Genomic DNA, 22570 nt, shown 5'->3' with positions numbered 1-22570 from the left:
TAGAGCATATATAGCTCATCTTTGATGTTAAATGATGTTTTTGTTATGTAGCATAGCTCATCTATAGATATTTTGTTGTAATGCAAAGCTCATCTACAGAATAATAAGTTGTTGCTCTATAGAATATTGGTTTATTTTGAAGCTATGGAACATTAGTTTATTGTCGTGCAACGCTCATTAATAGAACCATTATTGTGTTATCGTGTGCATAGCTCACCAATAAAACATTTGTTTATTTATCTGCATGTTAAATGCTTTATCCTACCCTACAGGGAAACATATTTTTTTTTGCTTTTATAGTATTTTGTTTTTTATATTAAGGAAATACAATAAAACCCAGCTATTAGAGTATCTTTTCAAAAGTACCATAAATGTTCTATCAGATCCAAATATATATGATACAGACATTTAGGAAATTATTTTTAAAAATATTTTCCGAATTCAAAAGAATTTTCCAGAGAAGTTGGAAATTGAATTTTAAAGAAGATGCACTACTTAGTTTATGTAATGTTATTAGGTAGAAAAATCATATTATATTAAAAATGATAATGTATACAGAGGCCACTTAAAAAACTTAATTTTCTATTTAAAAGTATGAAGGTTTTTTTTCTGACCGGACTGTGACTACTAAACCGATTTTTCTATTAGGGAAAATTCATATTGGTCCTAATATGGTTTTAGGTTATTTTATTTATGTGTATAAGTCTTGAAAAGGGTTTTGAGCCATTTCCGTCATCCCTTCTTCCCCTTCATATGTATAGCGCTTATAAATGCTAGGGATGCAGCATCTTATATATTTTAACGAAATAAAATAAAAACTTTTGATCTATCCACTTGTTTTCTATCAATTTCTCTTTTAATCTCAAAGTCGTCTTTGATTTTAGTAATAACTTATAAATATAGTTTATAAAAATGTCGTCTTAGCAAATAAATAGAAGCTGTTCTAACCTACACTGTTGATCCTGAAGTACTGAAACATGTTCAATAAACAAATCCTCATTTTTACCCTGACTACTCCTAAAAATAATTATTTATACAATTCTTGTGTAAATGTACCTTTTGTGCTTCAAATTTCACTGACTAATACTCAAAGAATATTTTATTCTTTTTAACTCATTGTATTGATATAAAATACATTTTTTTTCAAAATTGCTAATAACGTTTATCTGTAAAAGATTATAAATATTTGAGGCTAATATAAAGAAAATAAATATATTTCGTTGCAGTATTGATTATTTTACAATGGCCAAAAATTAAAGGTGATTTGGCATTTTTTTCCTGTTTTGTTTGAATTATTATACCTAGGGGAGTTTGGTGATTCCGTTTTAGCCTGTTGATGTGCATACTTATGGTATCTATCTATGGAACCATAAGGGATTCCATTTATCTTGAATGTTGGATGGGCCAAGTTTCCTGTACATAGTTTTAGTTTGATATAGTGGATGTTAAAATTTTGGGAGTCGCAGCTACTCTATAACTTGGGTATATTATTGTCAATACGTTTGTAAGAACGTCGGTGCAATGTCCAAATATAAGTCATATTTATACATTTACTGCGAAAAAAATTCAAATTTATTAACTGCTTGGAACAACCTGTTTAACAATGACTTATACATTTTAGCAAAGAATATCCGTCGGTTTTCTTAAAAATGTCAAGCTTAGAAACCACCCCACACTTTTATTAAAAGTTTTTCCGTGTAGATTTCATTATATTGGGTACAGGGTAGGACTAGGCAGGCAAGGCTCGCAGGAGTTAGAAAATGGGAAAAAAATAACTAAAAGCTAGTTCATTTTTAAAAAGCAGGAATTTCTTTCTAATAAGCCTAAAACCAAATAGAATTTCTAAAGAGTGAATCTAATCTAAATCCAAGGTAAGGATGTATTTCATCATGTTTATATCATGCTCTCCTGTGCTGGAGCACCCCAGGAGGACAGCTGCAGGTGTAACCATATCCTCCATACACGCCTCCATATCAGAGATATTGTTGAAGCTCAGGGATCTCTCTGACGTCATGCTCACCTCCGAGATCTCTGTGCACGCGTCTGAAATCCGGGGGTTGGACATGCGGAGGGATTCTGTACGCGGGACGTCGATACTTGGAGATCTAAATATAAGTCCACATTAGAGTAAAACAATAGAGGGGAAAGGGGCTAAATAACTGTATGTCCTGAGGATCCTGTGCGCTTTCAATTGGTTCTTGAAAATCAACCAATAGCATCGGGAACAACAACACAGCCAATTCGCTACAAAATAGAAGACAGCAATTTGCTAGCAGAAGAAAAATGTCCCCATCAGAGGGATCCAGGTAGTTGTCTGGTTATACATCTATATTTATAGATTTGTTAGACCACTTAACAAGGGATTAACTACAGTTTTGATTAATTTGTCTTTATGCTTTCTGTTCTACTAACGGTTGCTCCTCTAGTATTCAGGGACTCTAAATTTGAATTCCAATGGGAAATGGTAGAAAAGTAGTCTTAAACCATCCCAATAATAATAAAGTAGCCTAAGATAGCCATATGAATATAGAGAACTCAAACCGTTAACGAGATAGTGACGGAGAAACATAAACCTTGAGATAAATTAGTAGAATATAACCCACGAAAGAAATATTATTATCCTCATAGCAAAATACTCTTTTTGTGACATAACTATACTTGAATGAAAGAAAATATCTGTCTCTCTGTGTTAAAATATTTAAATTTCTCGCGCACTTTCTAAATATACAAATCTAAAATAACAAATATAAATGAAAAGCAAGAACTCAAGGTTGACAACATCCGAAAGTAGCGAAGCATAGTATCAATAAAACGAATAAATTCATTGATAGAGTGAATTATAGAGTAGTTGCTTGTAGGTAGCTTGTAGAGTATAACTGAGTTATTAAATAATTGCTTATTAGTCAGGGGAATCACAAAGAATCTATAAGTCTATCTTTATTATCAGTTAAAGAAAACATTTTAGTTCGAACAGTCAGAAGAACAAAATTGTAAGTAGCACTCCTACAAAATAAAACTATTTGCAGTAATTTTGTTTAAAATATAGACTTACAAAACAGAAATTCTTTGAAAATTTTTGGTTCAAACGAGAAAAAATTATTTTTCTGAAATCAAGTTTTGGTCTGAATGGCCTTGCACTAGCACTGCAGGTATAGGCCCCACAGGGTTTAGGCATGGGAACAAATACTCCCCCGCCATGTTTTAATATAACAAATTAGTTTATAAAATCAGGGATTTTGGGGTAGGTTAGTGCTCGAGGGGCACTTTGTTGCAGTTGACCGTATTTTTCTATTTAAACAAGAACGAAAAATGTATAGAATACCTGGAGTTGTTACAGCTATTATCCAGAGAAAGGAATACCTGGAGTTATTACAGCTGTTATCCAGAGAAAATTGTCTAGAATACCTGGAGTTGTTACAGCTCTTATCCAGAGAAAAATTGTATAGAATACCTGGAATTATTACAGCTGTTATCCAGAGAAAATTGTCTAGAATACCTGGAGTTATTACAGCTGTTATCCAGAGAAAAATGTATAGAATACCTGGAGTTATTACAGCTGTTATCCAGAGAAAATTGTATAGAGTACCTGGAGGTATTACAGCTGTTATCCAGAGAAAATTGTATAGAATACCTGGAGTTATTACAGCTGTTATCCAGAGAAAATTGTATAGAATACCTGGAGTTATTACAGCTGTTATTCAGAGAAAATTGTATAAAATACCTGGAGTTATTACAGCTGTTATCCAGAGAAATTTGTATAGAATACCTGGAGTTATTACAGCTGTTATCCTGAGAAAGGAATGGGTTCCTGTACACATGTCTCCCCTCCTCCTCTCCATTGTTCAGTAAACTTGTGGTAGATCTTATTTTTAACAATTTTATTTATTTTTAAAGTAGCACATCTACTTTTTAACAAAAATATGATCCTTCCTAATAACTGCAGTTTCTCTCCTCACACATTCTGCATTTCACATAGCTCGAAAATTCACCTAGTCAATCATTAAACCCTACCCACCCCCCAACAATTACATCCAAACACAAAATTTTCAACATTACATTTACTATATATGCCATATTCTATATCTACAGAAAATATGTCTTTAATTACTGCACTTTCTATAATGCATAATACTTTGTTTATTTAAAAGTAATCTATACATTTATTTCAAAATATGTAAATTGTTATAAACCTGGCAGGACTGGTGACCACAAAACTTGGAGGACTCTTTCCACTGTCAACACTATATTTATGGTTTCATTTAGATACTTTCTACTTGATTCAAGTACTTGTCTGCTTAAGGCCAAGTTCAAGTCAGATCCAAACCGCGTCATACTAAAGACAGTAAGATTGGTACCTACTACTACTATGTCGGGCATGTGACAATGATACAATTATTGTATTAAGGTTTAAGGTAGAAGCAATGCCTCGGCCAATAAACATTCGCATTTCATTAACATGCACAGGTAGGACTTGTAGACAAAGGAAATTAAAGGGTTGATTGTCTGTTGGATGTTCTTTGATCTAATATCCCAACGAGGTAATTGATATTTGAAGCATTAACGAAACGAACTATTTTTACCCATTAATAACTTTTTGTAACTTGACGTTCGTGGTTTAAAGCCAAGCATATTGTAAGAAACATGATTATAGGAGATATAAGGCATATAAAAATTAATATGTAATAATATCTAAAGCTTTCAATATACTTTATATATATGTTTTTTGTTTTGTGGACGTAAATAGTCTTGTTTTCATAGCTCAATGTTTTAGAATCCAAAAATACTAAATTAGAGAAAATTTAGCCTTAACATTCTATACATAATAACTATTTATATAGAATGTTTAAATCAAATATTTGCTTATTGTGTGTTTTTGTCATAGATGAAGGGGATTACAAACTGTTGATAAATCTTATCCTCAAACTTTTAAGATTATTAGGTGAAATGTTTAATAAAACACATATTCCTCTCTATACAAGTTTTAATCTACTAAAGGAGGACATTTTGAATTTTGATAAGAGAAATAATTTATTAATTGTCCATTGTCTTTTCCTTATATCCCTTTATTAAAAGTGAATGTAGATAAAAATAAAATATTTATATTAATTTTTTTTATATATTGAAATTCCTCGGTTTTAATAAAACTAAAATAACTATTTAACCATAATTTTTGAATTAAATAAATAAACCATGTCTATTAAAATATAAATATGTGGGTTAATTTATATAAATCAAAGGGTACATATCAATTGAAATGGTTTAAGTTTATACAGTTTAGTATTAACAATGTTAATTATGTCCATATAGCGCAACATTAATAACAAGCTTTGATTGAAAAGAACTTAATGCGCTTTTGTGTTCTATAGATCGGTGAATATTAGAATAAAATTTTATTTTTGATCGGAAGCAACTACAAAATATAATAACTGTTATAATGTTTGATAACGTTGGTTATATAAAGGTCTATAATTGTATTTCCAGAATGGCTTCGAGACCGATTATTATCCGCTGGATTAGAACCAGTTCTCTGCCATACTGCAATATTATACAATATAGAATCGTATGATTATTATTATAACAATCTTAAAATTAATACCAGTTTTATGAGCTCGTGTCTTCAGCCCCTCGGGTCTATCAAAACTCGAATCAACTTTTATAACTTTTCATTTTACTATCTGCAGAAGGCTGTCTATAATACGATGAGATGAATAGCTATTAACTACAATTAATAGCTGCACTTCATTTGAAAATATTGATCCTTGTTGTTAGTGGAAAAACACAGCTAGATTTATTCTTTTATTAGGCATTATATTCTAATTGATGAATTGGTGTCAGATCTATTAGTTCTCTTATTAATATCTACATCTCAACGTCTGACCTTCAATTTACTACAGGAAAAATGTATTTTTTATCTTAGTATTGGATATATCGAAATGGGAAAATTTGTCGTCCATTATTGCTGCAAATAAGGATCTCATTTTTTGGTTAATTTGTTCATCTAGAAGGAGAGGAGGGAATAGGGTAAATATATATCGTTATTTAAGCCAGCTGAGAGTATCACTTTATTAGAGTACATAAACTATAGTTTTCAAATATATAAGTTTTGTTTGATTTTTCCTTTAACTCTCGAGGAGGCTTATAAAAATCTAATAATTTTTCAAAACGAACAAGCTGATATATTGCTTGATTCTAAAAGCGACAAAATGAACTGAAAATGATTACTAAAATAAATCATAGAATAGCGTATTTTTATTTCAACTTTAAGATAATATATTTCCCAAATTTTAGGAGGGTCTATAGCAATCCTAAATTTGTTTGGGGGAGAGGGTAATCACCCCTTCCCCATCTGAAGTTGTCCCTAATTAGGCTTCCATTAAATTTGGAATTAATCAGTTGTATCAACTGCACGTAGATTTAAATGTTACACAACAACAACTATGTTTTTTAAAAACCCGACATAATCGCGTAAAAAGAAAGAAATATAGTATTATTAAAGAAGAAAATATGTTTTTAAATTATGATTTATTCGCTGAACGTGAATTTGTGTAATCTTAATAGAATCAGTACATAAATACCAGGTTGAAGCAGGACAGGCAACCACATATCCTAAAGGCGGCTGTATTCGAATGCGGATTGTTGAATAGAAAACTGCAGCATTGTAAAAAAGAATCAAAACTTTATAATTCCAGGAAGTGAGGGGACATTGGGCTGTTTATTGAACAAGTTTTATAACTCTATAATCATTATTCGTTGACTTAACTACTTTGGGTACTTTTATTTGGTTGGTTCATCTAGTTAAGTGTCCAAACGTTTCAGCCACTAATTTTAATCTACAGAAGGAGTAATTTTGTGTATTATTATTGGAAATATACATCAATTTACCGGCTATAGTCTTATACCTTTAGATCACAGATACAAAGCTAAACCTGTAATTAACACATTTCCCTATGTACAAATTGCTATTATTTTGTCGGATAACTGCGAACACAATAACATCTGATGATACAAGCGGATGCCAATCCCTGGTTTAAAGAAATAACCAAAAACTTTTAAACTTGTAACTTTTTTTCTAAGATTTAAAACTTACTTACACAAGTTTATAAAAATTCAGAGAGGTAAGAGATAATGGCAAATAATCTTCAACCCGTGCTCTCTTCCAATAAGTATGATCTTTTAAAGATAAAATTTATCGAAAATTATTTGGGGAAGGTCATTTTATCGTCTGTTGTCCTATCCCTGATTTCTTGAGTGAAATTTGATTCCTAAGTTTATTGAAAAGTAAATTAGATTTATTTAGACTTTATTTGATCCTAAACAGATAATGTTTTTTTTTGCCAGAAAAATATTTATTCATTTTGTTTTCATAAAAACATTTATTGAGAAAAAAGATCATTATTTATAATATCTCTTGTCTAACTAATTTTATTTAACAAATTTGCCCACTAAATATCTTTTTTTAATTAGTTATTGATTTCTTTTTCTTGTGATTCTGAACAAAAAAAACAATTAATGAACAATAATTTAAAGAAGATGAACGCAAATTACCCGTTTCCTTTGTTGAAATAATTGGTGGAAAAGTAAGGAGACTGCTAGTTTTACAAGCAAATGGAGATTTCAAGCCAAAAAATAGTATAAAACCTTGGGGACCACCATAATTTACAGTCCAATGTCCCATCCCTCCCTGAAAGTGCTACTTATGGAAATAATTGTACTTGTTTATTTGGTATTTTTTTGTAATAATCCCTTTTCTTTAATTAGCATCTTAAAAATAGTTTAATTATTCTTAATAAATGCAAACTACTGTAAAACTGGACATTACAAAATGTCCCACCATAATAGTAACAAGGACAATTTACACTTATATATGCAGGGGTGGCGTAGCTTTATCAAAGATGTCTCTGGAGAAAAATAAATAACAAACTTTTATAAATGTAATAGTTATTTATCGTGTTATAGACAGCTTTCCTCGGATTAATTAATAAATTAAAAATTACAAGCTTTAAATAAGTTTTGTTCAGTATGCTTAAGAATCGGTTCTCATCCAGTGGATATTAATCGGCTTCGAAGCCATACTGGAAAATACATTAATGGTGACAAAATTTAAAATTAATATTCTAGTTTTAGTGGTATATATTATATTCGAATGTCGAGTAAAATCTCATAAACTTTTGGTCAATTAATCAGCAATTTGATGGGAAGCCAATTATTTGCCCAGGGTTTTTTTTCTTGTAAATTTTATGCGAAGCCCCTAGAGGCTTGTGCCTTAATATACATATTATAAACATAAATAAGCATTTAACCTTAGAGTGATAAAGACAGGATAGATGATACTTTACTTTGAATGACAGTTGTTCGTACGGACAAACTGTTGTAACAGAGAGGCTGCACTTTTTAAACTAAGATGATAAGAAGATTATTATTCTTAATCTGTGTTCCTAGAAATTCTTGAACAAAAATTACTTAAAACCTCTCTCTACAAACAGAAATAAAACAGTCTTATAAGATCTTAATTAAATGAACGTTCCTTTAAAACTGTTTAAGTATAAATTTGCTTAGTTTTCATTTGTATAAAAGATAACTTTAACAACATATAGTTAATGAATATGGATGGTTTTAAAAAATCAAGGCAATCTTTTCCATCCTCATCGTTCAATGACGGTTTGAAGATTCTTAGTTATATAGAGTTTTTACGCTATTAAATATAAATAATAGCTATCTTAAAATTTTAGATATTTTATACAAATACTAATTAAAAGCAATCCTACGGTGTTAGACAATAAATACGTCGTGAGAAAGGGCTTAATGAAATACTTTCATAAAAAGAAGAAACTTCTCAACAGTTTATTTTTACTTTTCTTAGCAAATACAGACTGAGAAGAAAACTTTTTACACAAGAAAATTGTAAATTTTCCTAAAGAAAATTATTGTATAACTTGATTTCAAACGCTCAGTTTAAGGTTTCTAAGCAAGCAATCAAACACTCACGCTTGCAGTAGAGAATATATAACATAACTTATCCTATCTTATAACCAATTAATGTTTAGATATTTCATCAAATAAGAAATTATTTTGTTTTGTCATATTGTAAACAACATTTTTAAATCTAAGAAACGTTTGGAAACATATTAAATTTTTAGTTTTCAGTTGGACTGAATGAAAAGATTATTTTTCTAATAATTATTATTTCTTAAGTAATGTTAAGAAAATTATTGAAAAGGAATGCGTGTCTAAATAAATCCAAATAAACCAGAGGGGGCTTACCAGGGATAAAGGTATATGGAAATATAACAAAACAAAGAAAAAAATATTCGTTTAATATTATGAATCTTGTTACATAACCGCATCCGCTTGTTATATTGTTGAAAAACCATATCTGCAAGTAAGCCAAAAAAAAATCCGCAACTGAGCTTCGCAGTTTTCGCTTGCAAGCGCCACCACAATAATAGTGACTTGATGCTGTAAGTTTATCCTCATCAGCCAACTTTTTTGATTGGGTCACTAGTAAGTAAAAAATCCTCTAACAAACTGCGGTTGGTTGAAACATTTTTCAACATTATGTCGTTGCAGGAATGACCTTTCCCCAAAAATGCAAAAATGACGGCGGCAGTCGTATCATGAAAAAATCTGGTCTATTTAAAACAAAAAAAATATTAAAATTCAAAGCAATTATCAATATACCCTTCTATAAATGAGATGAAAATAAAACTTTGTTAACAATACACTAAGAATGAAATATTTTAACACACACATAACTATGACTACAACCCTGCAGGGTACAGGTTAGGTCACGGACACACCACAGGTATACTTAGCACCTCAATACTAATAGAGTTCAACCTGGGACAATCACAATTATTTTATGCCCAAGATATTTCGGCATCTTTGAGGATTACATAGAACAAGGATGTCACGTTTAGATAATAAATATTTACAACCCCCAGACTTTGGGGGGGGGGGGGGCGGTGAGGGCAGGTATAGACTAAAAATGTAAGAATAATGTAAAGTTATGTAAAATTTCAATAAGACCATTGGGAATAAATAATATTTTCGTAAAAATATTTCTATACTTTTTAAGAATTTAATTGTGAATTTTAAAAAAAAGAAGAAAGATAAAAAAGCTTAATTGCAGCTCAAATATAATACAATCCTTGTCTTATTTTTGTAAAAAAAAACATATGTTAAATATATATAATCCTATATAATAGTATTTTGATTAAACTTAGATATCAAGATTAGTATGTCATTATTGGATGATCGAAATTAATTGGTGAATTAAATGGTGTATTAAAAAACTTTAAAAGCCCTCTTATTTACTTTTTAAAACTTAGCTATAAAAGATTAATAGCAATCATAAATTTAAGTGCTTTAAAAATGTCTTATAGCGTTTCCTTACCCTAGCTACCTATCAAACGTACTTCAACCATATATCAATAAACATAATGGTAGCTTACAAGAAAAATTGCATCCATAAAAACCGCGACAAAGAAAACTTTTGTTATAAAAGAACAGTGAAGTATAACACAGGAACTTAATAAGCATAGGAGGCAATTTAAATTTAAAAGAATCACAAAGACTAAAACATTTTTGCATTACTTGTCTTGGAATATTAGATTCTTATTTGTAAATTTGTAATCAATATATTTCTTTATATTCCTAAAATTAGCCTTTAATGAACATATTAGAAAAGAGTAAGTTTGCATAATATCCTTTTAGTACCTGTCAGACAAAAAAACATATCCAAGTTATAGAATAGCTGTGCTACTAACAATAAAACATTATAAAATACTGATGAGTTAGCACATAGGTTCAACAAGTAGGAATTATATGGAAATGAAATTATGGTTTTATTAATAATTATTTTCATGTACAGATGTTCTGTTTTTAGGTTTAACCATTTAATAGAAATAATTAGATAGATCAACAAGCCGCTTCAAACTCGAATATAGAGCAGCTTCACACCTAACATATAGGTGCTCTGTATTTAAAGGGCAGATAGGGGTAAAAAATAGCCCAAAACCATCCCAAGACTTGAATCTGAAAATAAAATAACCTTAAATAACTAGTAATGTGAAACATACATAAACTAGATAAACCAATCGATTCAGTAGTTATCGAGAAATTAAGCTTCAGACTAAAATCCTAACTACTTTATATAATAGGATACCTTGTTCATACAATAACTGCAAATTTATCAAGAGACTTTCATACAAAAGTCATGCAATCAAAGTGATGGTTGTCTGTAATAGAAGGGGTATCAGTGCCTTAATTCCAACTATGAAATTGTTATCAACCATCCACAGAAGTATTCATATAATAAAACAGAATTGACTGTTCATTTATTAAAAATAGCTGCACTACTTTTGATAATAATAATTCTTTGTCTGCAATGACTTTTTATAAATAGTAGAAGAATGGCTACCTTATGAGTTACTAATTTATTTGCAAAAACAGTAAATGAAGGTTCAATACTAATAACTCTAATATTAACTATTAATATGGTTATATGATTTAACAACATGCTAATGAATAAGTACATTTGGGGTCAGGTAAAGACGAGACGTTTAGGGTCAAACTTGGGGATTACTCCGCCCATTTTTATGTCTTGTAATTTACAATCATAGATTATCCTGACTTAAGCAGGTTTATACTTTTCAAATGTTATGTATACCTAATATAATCTAAGATAAGTCTATCCATATGGCTTTATTTTTCATGGATTACTTATTTGCTTAAATATTTGATATTTATAAATGTAAGCTTTTATTTTTAAAATTTGATTTTATTTTATTTTAGCTACTCTACAAATATCAGGATTGGCCACTTTATCAATGATGCTTTTAGTAGCAAAGCTACTTTATAATTCATTATGTCTAGCCGTCCGTCCGTCCGTCAGTCAGTCCGTAACGCTATGGGGGAATGAGATTTACTCAGCCGCTAATAAAGCTAGACCTCTGTTTTTTCTAGACAACATTCCAAGCTTTATGGAGCATATTTAGTACATAACATCCATGGTCCGACTGCTTTTAAGCCGCTTTTAACTTTTGCTTTCATCAAAAACATGATTTTAGTCATTAAAATCTAAGCTTAGCAACTTAAAAAAGACTATTCAAAATTTACCTAAACTAGTTATCTGAATTTAAAAAAAAACCTAAAATATTTTATTGGGCGGAGATCAATTAATTGCATAACCTTTAGGAATTTTTACAATTTAAGAAAGTGGGCGGTGCGTCGTGATTTTAGTGTAGTGTCTAGAACTTTCTCTTTTCCAGTTAAAGAGATTGTTAAGTAATATAATAATTTGTTATATACAAAAATCGTTTTATAACCATGTCTCAAGATATTATATAATCTTAGAATAGAAAATAATTTTTCTTTTTCCTTTAAGGTGTCTAATAGAAATTTTGAAGTAAATTGAAAAAAATAAGGGGGGGGGGGGAGGGGGAGGGTTTTGTTTGTTTGTTCATTACCTTAGGTATTGTTAGCTTAGATTATTTTTGGCACTAAATAGTCTTGCGCTTGAAGAGCATCTGATTATAGGCCCTGCAGGGTTAGGGCCCTCTGAAGATTTTTGGCATATGTAAAACCTCCCCCCCCCCTCCTTTAATTTTTTATATAGTTAGAGTTAAATATTTAGATTGTAGACTCTTGAGACAACATGAAGAAAAGTAGTTCGATATTTATAAGGTTTTATAAAAACTCAAACTAATTTCATTTATAATATTCTTGCATAAATAGTAGATAAATCTGACAAATATCTCGGAAATGGTAGGACTTACAAAGTTGTGTTTTTCTATGAAAGATTATAAATGCCATGGCTTCTTTTTAGGCTATTTATGACACTTTTCCTTAGAGACTAAGGGGGAAGCAGCAAATTCAAATAAAAAGTATCTAAAGTTCCTCAGCTGTGGTTTGTTCTCATGACATGATATGGGAGAAAATGATGATTCTGTGCTAACTAGAGATCTTGGCCGGACATGTCTTTCTCCTGGATTTGTACAATGTGTTCAATTTTAATATTTTTAACCTACCTATAGCATTTCAAACTGGTAAAAGTGTATCCTAAAAAGGGGAACAAATGTTACAATGTTTGGCCAAACTATTCCGATTGACGTCATATTTGAAGGAAGCTCTTTATAGTGCCTATAAAAAAGGGGATAGATTAAAAAAGTTCGGGCCAAAGTTTACAGAATGACGTCATATTTTTATAATGGATTACTCTAATATGACGTCATTTGGGACATTTTGGCCAGAAGTTTTTAAATTTATCCTCGTTTTTTATAGGGACTATAAAGAGCTTCTATTATAAGGAAATATGACGTCAATCAGGATAATTCAGCTAATTTGTCCCCTTTTTTATAGAACCACTTTTCACAGCAATAACTGGAGTCTTTTGTATGTTCGTAAGTCAAATATTGATTGTAACAGAGACAATCGATCAATAAATTATTGAAAAATCATGCATTGATTATTTGTAAGTAAGTAAAAAATATTAATGATTTTTTTCAAAGAAATGTTTTTCTTTACTGTTCATAATTAACAATTGTCTACACTCCTGATCTATTCAGTAAAGGACCAGGCATCCCAATAGGTTGTACAGCATTACCACCCCCAGCCATAACCTGTCCAGGTATGACCATGCCAGGTACGCTGCGCCCACACGTGCAGTGACAATGATGGGTGGGGGTCACAGAGTGATTGGGGGAGGAGTGGCCACTCCGTTGATAGTGGTAGAAGTTGTCAAAGCCTTTTCCTTTACACAAATAAACTTTAAAAACTTTTGAATTAAAAATGAAAAATTAGTTCTGCCTTATTTGATTGCCAATTTTAAATTTTTCAATATCTTGATTATGAAAAACTTGTATTCTTTCCAGCTATTTTAGGATCACATGATTTATGTGACTAGCTTATGGAGAATGCCTTAATCTATAAACAGGCTTAATTAATAATCATATAATTCAAAGACTTTCAGACAAATGTATTGCAATTTAAGGGTTTCTTAGAGTTAATGGTCATTTTAAGTTTTTAAATCAAATTCCTTGGCTTGAAGTATCCTGTTGAATAATTTGAAATGGTTGATGGAGTGGAGATCCATGATATGGTGAACCATGATGAGAGTGAGGTTGGTGATGATGGGGTATGTCTAGTTCAAGTCAACAATTGTTTGTTTCATTTGTACTGTCTACATTACTTTGGACATTAAACTGTGATAAATTCTAGTCCCCATAGTTTTATAAAAATGTTTATCTTGTTTGTTGCTCATTCATAATTTCAATCTGCAGAAGATGTAATTTTGTATTATTATTTGCAGTGATCATCAATTTATCATCAATTGGCATTTCAATCCCTGGATGGTCTAAATTTTCTTGTACAGCTTTATGTGTTATTTGGTAACATATAAATCAATATCATAATCAGAGGGACAAAATTTTAAAGTACAAAATTTATTATATAGATAAAATGCACAGAATAATTGCGATATCATAGCAAAATGTGTACAATTTAACCAATAGTCTCATATGATTGCTTTGTTACAGTTGATCCAGTCAAAGTATTGTTTAAATGGACTTCCTATATCTGTTCTTGTTTTTAATTTTACCTATTTCAGATCAAAAAAAGTAAAACTTATAGGAATTTAAAAAAAACAATAGTTGCCTTGTGCAGCACTGGGATGTTGATATCCAGAGCTGCGAAACACAAACTTATTATGAATATTTGTTGCTGACGGCAACCCTGCTGATTGGAGGCTGGCTGAGGGAAGACCAGAGTTGCCAACTGTGGAAGATTTTAGTGCTAGTATCCATTCTGGATCTGTAGTAAAGTGAAAAAATATATTTTAGATGTCAAACAATTTGTAAATTGAAGTTTATGTTGAAAAAACACATGAAAGTTGTATAGATAGATCATAATAAAATGAATTATTCTTTTTCCTATAAAAGCAAAGACAACATTCATAAATGTGAAGCTCTAAAATCATAAGGAATGCCAAATGAACAATAACTCTTGTACAGAGTCAGAACTTAATAAGCAGAATATTTATTTGAATGTTTAAACAAATTGTACATAAATTGAAGCAAAATTCATAAATACAAATTACAATAAAAAGACATACTTTTATTTTTAGGATTTGATTATATAGATGCCTCAATCTTGATATTGTACTTTGTTGTCCTAGGAATCATTATTCCATAAATCAGATGAATAGGCTAATCATATCTTACAAAAAGTTGTTGTCAAAAAGTTTGAAACTCAGGTTGTTCTAAATGGACAAATGTACTTTCTGGTAACGATCATAGAGTTGCTACGCTTACTAAACTGTAATAGGAATAAACATGCAAAGTTTGATACTACTAGGACAATTATAACAGGTCTGATTTAATGTGAGGAAATAATTGAAATATTCATTGTGTACCTAACATAATTGGAGGAAAATTTATTTTTCATACCTTGAGTATTAAACAAAGGTGGAGTATATTCTGGACCAGTTTTGTTCACGAAATTAAACTTGAGATCCTGTAGTCCTGCCGGTGTAGGGGAGATACTGCCACCTGGGGCTGCTGAATAATATCATCCCATGATAACAAAATAAAAAACCTTCCTAAACGTTTTCTGCTAAGGTTTGCTTCTTTTATATTGCTTATTCTGCTTAGATTATCAATTTATAACGGCATTCAAGCTCCATTTACATGTTTCCCCGAAAAATAAAAAATCTACTGAAATAAGAATAGTTGCACTACACAGATCTCCCCGCCAAGGCCAAAACAACCAAACTAATATTTTTAGTATTCATAAACATTTAAAACAGGTATTTATTACTCATTCAATATATTCCCGGCAACCATTATTCCGTCTGAATAATAACAGATAGAAACTTAGATTTCGTTTGCTCTTTTAACTTCAATTTTCTCGCCAACAGCCAAAAATTATTCATTCCCAGTAATATATCGAGACAAGACGTTTTTGGTTATTGTAGCCCTTGGGCCTTTTTTTTAAATACAGGACAGTCAAAGCACCCTGAGTTACTATTATATGTAAACAGTTTCAAATTTCGATTTTTCCTGGCACATCGTTGATCTTAGGATTTTTTATATACTTTACAATCAGGGATATATTCCTGTGAAATGTTTGTTATCAGGTGTCTGTACTGCACTGTCCTTTCCCTCGGCTGCAAGCAAACCTTTGCTCATGATTAAATTACCAAGGATAATTTTGATAGAATCATCATATAATAATTAACTTTTTTTAAAATTTATGACAAAAATTTTCTCATTGTAAATATCTATTCTTAATTTTAAAGTACAAAGGATTCAATATATATCTGTCTATAACTTAAAATCCGGTTAACTGATTAACCGGAGGTGCCCTGCTTTTCAGAGAATATACCATTGTTTTCTTGGGGAAATTGGCTAAGCAACCGAAAAAATCCCCCCTAACCATTTGAAAGTAATGAATGTGTAATGGGGGCAACCTCTACTTTCTTTAGATAAAGCCTCTAGTTGCTAGGGGCGAAGCCACTTGTATTTTATGTATATAAGAATATTTGAAGGTTTATAATTCTTTGTAACTCAAGGAGAAAATTCTTTTGTTCTCACAGTTGCCGAGAAAACAGTAAAAAGAAAGATACAGCATGACCCTCAAAAAAGTATTTTTAAGCATCTGCAGCCCTTATTTCTCAATGAATTATTAAAAAATGCATATGTCCTTGTTCTCCATAGTATTCCACGTAAGTAGATATAAAAATATTTTTTTTACCTCCATTAACACCGGAGATTTTTAGAGCTAAAGTTTTGAAAAAGTGACTGAGAAAAAGAATTTTTTTTTGTTTCTCTTATTTTTTGGATGGTTATATTATGTTTTTCTGGCATCTAAATAATAATACACAAAGAAAAACAAGTTAACTAATTATTTCTTTTTTATTCCACCAAAAAATATAAATTTTTAATGGCAAAAAATACTACTGAATGAATTGATTATTTGCAAATTTTAGGTTATTTATTAACCCTTATTTATAGAAAAGGATTAATTATGACAGTTGCTCCGCCTACTTTTCTGACATCTCAATTATTTAATAGGGGGTAAATTAAGCTTTTTAGACTAAAAAATCATTATGTTTATTTTTATTTTCTTTATAACTTTTTTGTTATTAAAGTTAGGATTGTGAAACAAAAACAATTTTCCTGCTATATTCATAGAGATTTATTTGGTTTTTTAATCTTAAACAATTTTGCCTAATAAGTAAGTTTTTCAAAATATCATTAAACTAAAAAGACTCAAAAAATATGTGTAAAAAAATGCTTTTTACTCAAAAACTAAATTTTTTATTTCATTTTTGTATAAAGTTTCTGCTAGTAACAAAAATAAAAGGATTTCTAGCTTAATTTTGCTAAAAAAGTCGTTTCATGTTAAAAGTTACTTTTTCCTCAGTCACTTTTTCAAAACTTTAGCACTAAAAATCTCCGGTGTTAATGGAGGTAAAAAAAATATTTTTATATCTACTTTCGTGGAATACTATAGAGAACAAGGACATATGCATTTTTTAATAATTCATTGAGAAATAAGGGCTGCAGATGCTTAAAAATACTTTTTTGAGGGTCATGCTGTAGAACAATTGATTCACAGAGAGAGAGAGAGAGAGAGAGAGAGAGAGAGAGAGAGAGAGAGAGAGAGAGAGAGAGAGAGAGAGAGAGAGAGAGAGAGAGAGAAAGAGAGAAAAAAGAGGAAGATTGACATAGAGACAAATAGAATAGAAATTAATCAATTTATAAAGAGAATATAAAGGATTCTTTGTAAAGAAACAGGGGTATGCCAATAGAAAAATACATAATTTTCTTTAATTCTTTAAAATTCATTTTAACTAAATTTGAGCAAAGCGCTTCCTAAAGTCTCATATCGTTTCTAAAATACAAAAATACGTTAATTAATATTTTTATAATTTATAGTTTTATTTTGCTCTTTAAAATCTATTTCGATCTTTTTTAGGCTGATTTTAAAATTTTCTATATGTAAAAGACTATTCATTAAATTAACATCTAATTGTAATAGCTGTGCTGTTATGGATATAAATGTCCATGGTTTGATTTAAAATACTCGAAAATAAAATTATTATGTATCGCATAGTATTATGAACAGCTTTCTGCGGATATTAAAATGAAAAATTAAGGAAAAACAGTTTTGTTAGCAACGAGTGGCCAAAATTCCGGGTATTATATCTTGTATTAATTATATGATTTTTATTTTAATATTCGTGGAAATTTTCTGTAATACGAGGCTATACATGATCTTTCAGTATGGCTTAAAATCGGTTCTAATCCAGCAAATATTAATCGGTTTCGAAGCCACACAGAAAAACAATTTTTTTATGCTTACCTCCTTGATCAAAGCTTTTGGCACGCTAATAGAATCGATGGTCAGAGACCGAAAGAATTTTTTTGGCTTTGAAGTCATCTTGGGCTAAACATTTCTCTAAAAATATTATTATAAATCTGTATAACTTTATGTCAAAAATCATATGCTCTTGTAAACATTATCTTTAAGGTCTTTTATCAAATATACCTAAATTTTTAATTAAGGTTTTGATATTTAAAATTTATTGACTTACAGACTGTTAAAATTCCAAACGGACCAATATCATATCTTGTAGTGAAGATAAGCTCCCAAATTAATTAAATTAATTTTTTCCAGTATGGCTTCAAAACTAAATAATATTTGATAGAACCAGTACTGAGCCATACTGAAAAATCATGTATCGTATTATAGACCAATTTCATTTTGCTATCCGCGGAAAGCTGACAATAATACGATGCAATAAACTTATTCTTGTATTTTAATTGTATCACTAAAGGCTACAATTATTTTTGGAAAAAAACACTTCCACCTGTTTTGTCCTTTAAATAGGTTTCTTTTAATTATGATTCTAAACACCACAACCCAATAATTATCAAATTAATGCATCTACTATAAAACATAAATTATTTTGAAAAAAAATACTTCCACCTGTTTAGAACTTTGAATAGATATTCTCTTTAGAAGCGTAGCTTCTCTATAATTTAAATTGTCCGTCCGTCTGTCCGTAAGAGACGGAATGTAAAAAACGTGATTAACGGTTGAAACTTTTTGTCAATTAGCATATTCAAGCATAAGGTTAGATATCCATGGCGGTCGGACTGCTTTAACGCCGCTTTTTAGTTGCTTTTATTTTTTACAACTGATTTCCACATATCTTTGATGTGCTTTGTTTTTTTGTTGTTGTTGTAATATTAAAGTTAAAGTTTTTTAAAAAAGCTTAATTCTTATTTTTTAGGTATTTCCACATATGTCAAGTTCTAGTTGTTCTAAGTGTTGTTATTTTGTGGAAAATGTCAGATAGCTTCTTTCCAGTATGAAATTTACTTCTAAAATTATTTTGACGATTCTTTGAATTTATTAGCATTTACTCAATTTTTTTTCTTTTGTTGCCTTGACATCGTGGCTAGCTACTTATGGATGTTGTCATCATTGTTTTATTTTAAAGAAACCAAAACTAATAATTATCAAATTATTAAATTGTTAATGTAATCATTCTTAAACAACAATTATATTTACATAAATTATTTAGTCCATGAAATAAATGCTTTTCTTGAATTTTTAAGAAACCAAAACTAATAATTATGGAGGATTTTAAAAATAATCTGAAATCTTACTATAATTAAATTAATGAAAAGGAGACTACTTGTTTTTGATATGTGGTTTCAAAATAAATATTATCATCCTACATTATAAGTAGATAGTTTTTTGTTTGTTTGTGTTAAGATAACGCTGTCTGATTGAGTTCTCAATTGTAGGGAAGCTTTACATAGCTCCTGTGATGGTTTTAGGCTATTTCATTATATCACTCCTCCCTCCCTCTTTGAATACAGAGCCTAGATTATCAGGGTAAAGCCAATAAAATTTCGTTCAAATAGTCAAAATTAAGTTTCAATTTCATTGGATTTTTTTTCCAAAAAGAATATTTTGATTTTGGTACATATTAAAAAAAGGTATTTTTATTTCATTATTTTACAAAAGCGAGTAAATCTTCGAATTTTCCTTTTAATTAATGTTAATCAGGTGCACGCGCGAGGTTGACCAGCATAATTAGATGCGCGCTCACCAGCATAATTAGCTGCGCGCTCAAGACAGTACTTCCTCGCATCAGCAAAATTGTATAACAGCGAATGTTTGATTCCGCGAATATCACGCTATAAAATTGTATAGCTCACAATAAATTACAGACAGTGCAATTTTGAATAATGTGTTATATTCTAACAGTTAATAGTCAAAACTCACCCTTAAACGCATGTAATTGTATAAGAGGTTTTCCTAAAAAGCAAAAAAACCCAGAAAAATCTCACTACTATAAATTGGATCATTTAATAAGACTTTCAAGTAAGCTTTAGGCCTATAACATTAATTTAACTTTCTTTTCTTTATTCGTTACTGTCAATGGTTCTGTTAGCGTTTGAGAATATATTCTGCAGTTGCGAGTAAACACTGCAAAAAAACAGGTGCTGTGTGTTTTTCTTTAATTAGCGATGCTTGACCATTGAAAATTAAAGGAAATTTACTAGAGTGATCATTTCAATCTTTAAAGGATAATAATGTTTTTAAGTAGCGCAGCAATAACAAGCTAGCAACAGCTTAGTTTAAAAATAATCTGCGACACAGCTTACTCAATAAAAAGGATTCATTAAAGTTAAAATTCTACATTTCACTCAAATCTTATATAAATAAAATTTTGCTATTAGATTTTAGAGAAAAATCTATTTATGATTACTCTACAACTAATGATTTTAAAATTAAATCAAAACAATAAATTTAAAAGGTGTTTTAAGCAGGTTACTTTTATTCCCAAGAAAAAATATTCTAATTTAAGAAATCAACAAAGACTATTATATCCAAAATTAACGAAGCAAATATATTTTTGTTGAATCAGAGCATTAGATTAGCATTATTAATATTTGTAGATTTACGTTTAACGTAATGATGGACGAACTTACGGACGCACTGTAGTAATAGGGGAGCTGCAATATTAATAATTAATTTCGAATAAGTAAATATTACAAAATACTTGAATTTAATTAAATTTTAATCAATGTTTGATTTAGATTATGTATACTGTTTAATTTGGTTTATTTAGAATTAAAACAAAAACAATAATGTCCATAAATAGCGTAGCAATGACAAGCTAGTACCAGTTTAGATGTTAAATATAAATTTTTCATTAAGACAGGACATAATTTTTTTTCAATTAAATTATTTTTTATTGACTAAGCTATAAATTGTTGGCTTGTATTGCCTAAAAATTACTGACCATCTATTTTTTGAATTATTTTTTTTTTTTTGGGGGGGGGGTGTTGTGGTAAAACTCTTATTATGGATACAAATGTTTTTGTTACTTAATTATGCATAATCAATTATATGATTTAGTGTGTGAGATATAATATAATAATACTATTCATATCAAAGTGTTTTTATAATAAAGTGAAAAGAATATTTTTGTATATTCATACGCTAATGAGAGAAAGGGTTGAATAACTGTATCTCCCAATCGCAACCACCTTGTGCAACCTTTCTATTGGGTCATTGAAAATCAACCAATGGTTTCGCTTATGTTAACACAGCCAAGTAGCAGAAAATAATTTAGAAGCAGACGAAGAAGGTCTTTGAAAAAAGAAGGGAGGTAGTTGTCTGTATATACATCTATACTATAGATCTATGTATATTCAAGTAGTAAGTATGCTAGTATATGTGTTATTAGTGATAATAGATAAAAATGGGTTACTATGGGTTTGAAATATGGGGAAGTAATAATTTTGCTGTTAAAAATGCGGAACTGATTATTTGCTAATGCAAAACATTTGCTAAAGCGTATTCACACCTGTGTATCATTGTTAAATAATCTATCACCACTGGATTGCTTTTGAAGCTAAAATTGATGATTTGTGTTTTCTTAATATCTTTCTACAAATGCACTGAGGAAAAAAATTCTCTTGTTTTCTGACTATAAAACAGTACTTTTTGCTTTTTTATTTAGCAACCTTTGTCTATAGGTACTCTTACAATAAGAAATCTTTTAATTTAGGAAAAGAAAATATTTTCAACTGCCCAACTTTCTAGCTTATAAAAGAAAATAATAAACTACTAGTGTAGATCAAAAAGATGTTAATAAAAGTAATCTTATGTAAAAACAAGGATGACAACAAAGCACTGAAACGGTAGGACAAACGGACTTTAATACTTATATAGTGTCAGAACTGAATAATCAGAATACAAATGTATAATTGTAAGTAAATTTGTTGAAAAACTGCTTTATACAGGATAATTTTAAGGACATACTTGAATATTTAGGACTTGATTATAGAGTTGCTTCGCTTATAACATTATACTTTGTTGTACCAGGAATCAATATACCAAAAATCAGATTAATCGGATGATTAGATCACATAAAAATTTGTTGTTAAAAAAGTAAAAAAAATCAACATGTTTAAAATGGACGTACGGAAATTCTACTAATGATTATAGAGTTGCTACGCTTTCTAAATCGTACCCAACTACT

The 22570-nt window shown here is 29.8% G+C and overlaps 2 protein-coding genes across 11 annotated transcripts in view; both read right to left on the bottom strand.

The window, feature by feature from the left end:
- LOC145314526 (uncharacterized) overlaps positions 1 to 22570 on the bottom strand; it is a 330684-nt gene that overhangs the window by 47937 nt on the left and 260177 nt on the right. The window lies entirely within an intron of this gene.
- On the bottom strand, positions 1856 to 13637 carry LOC145312939 (uncharacterized). The gene is made up of 4 exons (XM_080152149.1): positions 13549 to 13637; positions 4191 to 4241; positions 3767 to 3862; positions 1856 to 2105 (listed from the first exon to the last, which is right to left on the bottom strand). The coding sequence occupies exons 1-4, from the start codon at positions 13635 to 13637 to the stop codon at positions 1856 to 1858; spliced, it is 486 nt and encodes a 161-aa protein (XP_080008275.1).

The sequence above is a fragment of the Acartia tonsa genome, chromosome 3, assembly GCF_053477335.1.
Source record: "Acartia tonsa isolate MP-2025a chromosome 3, ASM5347733v1, whole genome shotgun sequence".
Lineage (NCBI taxonomy): Eukaryota > Metazoa > Arthropoda > Copepoda > Calanoida > Acartiidae > Acartia > Acartia tonsa.
This window is presented reverse-complemented; position numbering and strand designations above follow the sequence as displayed.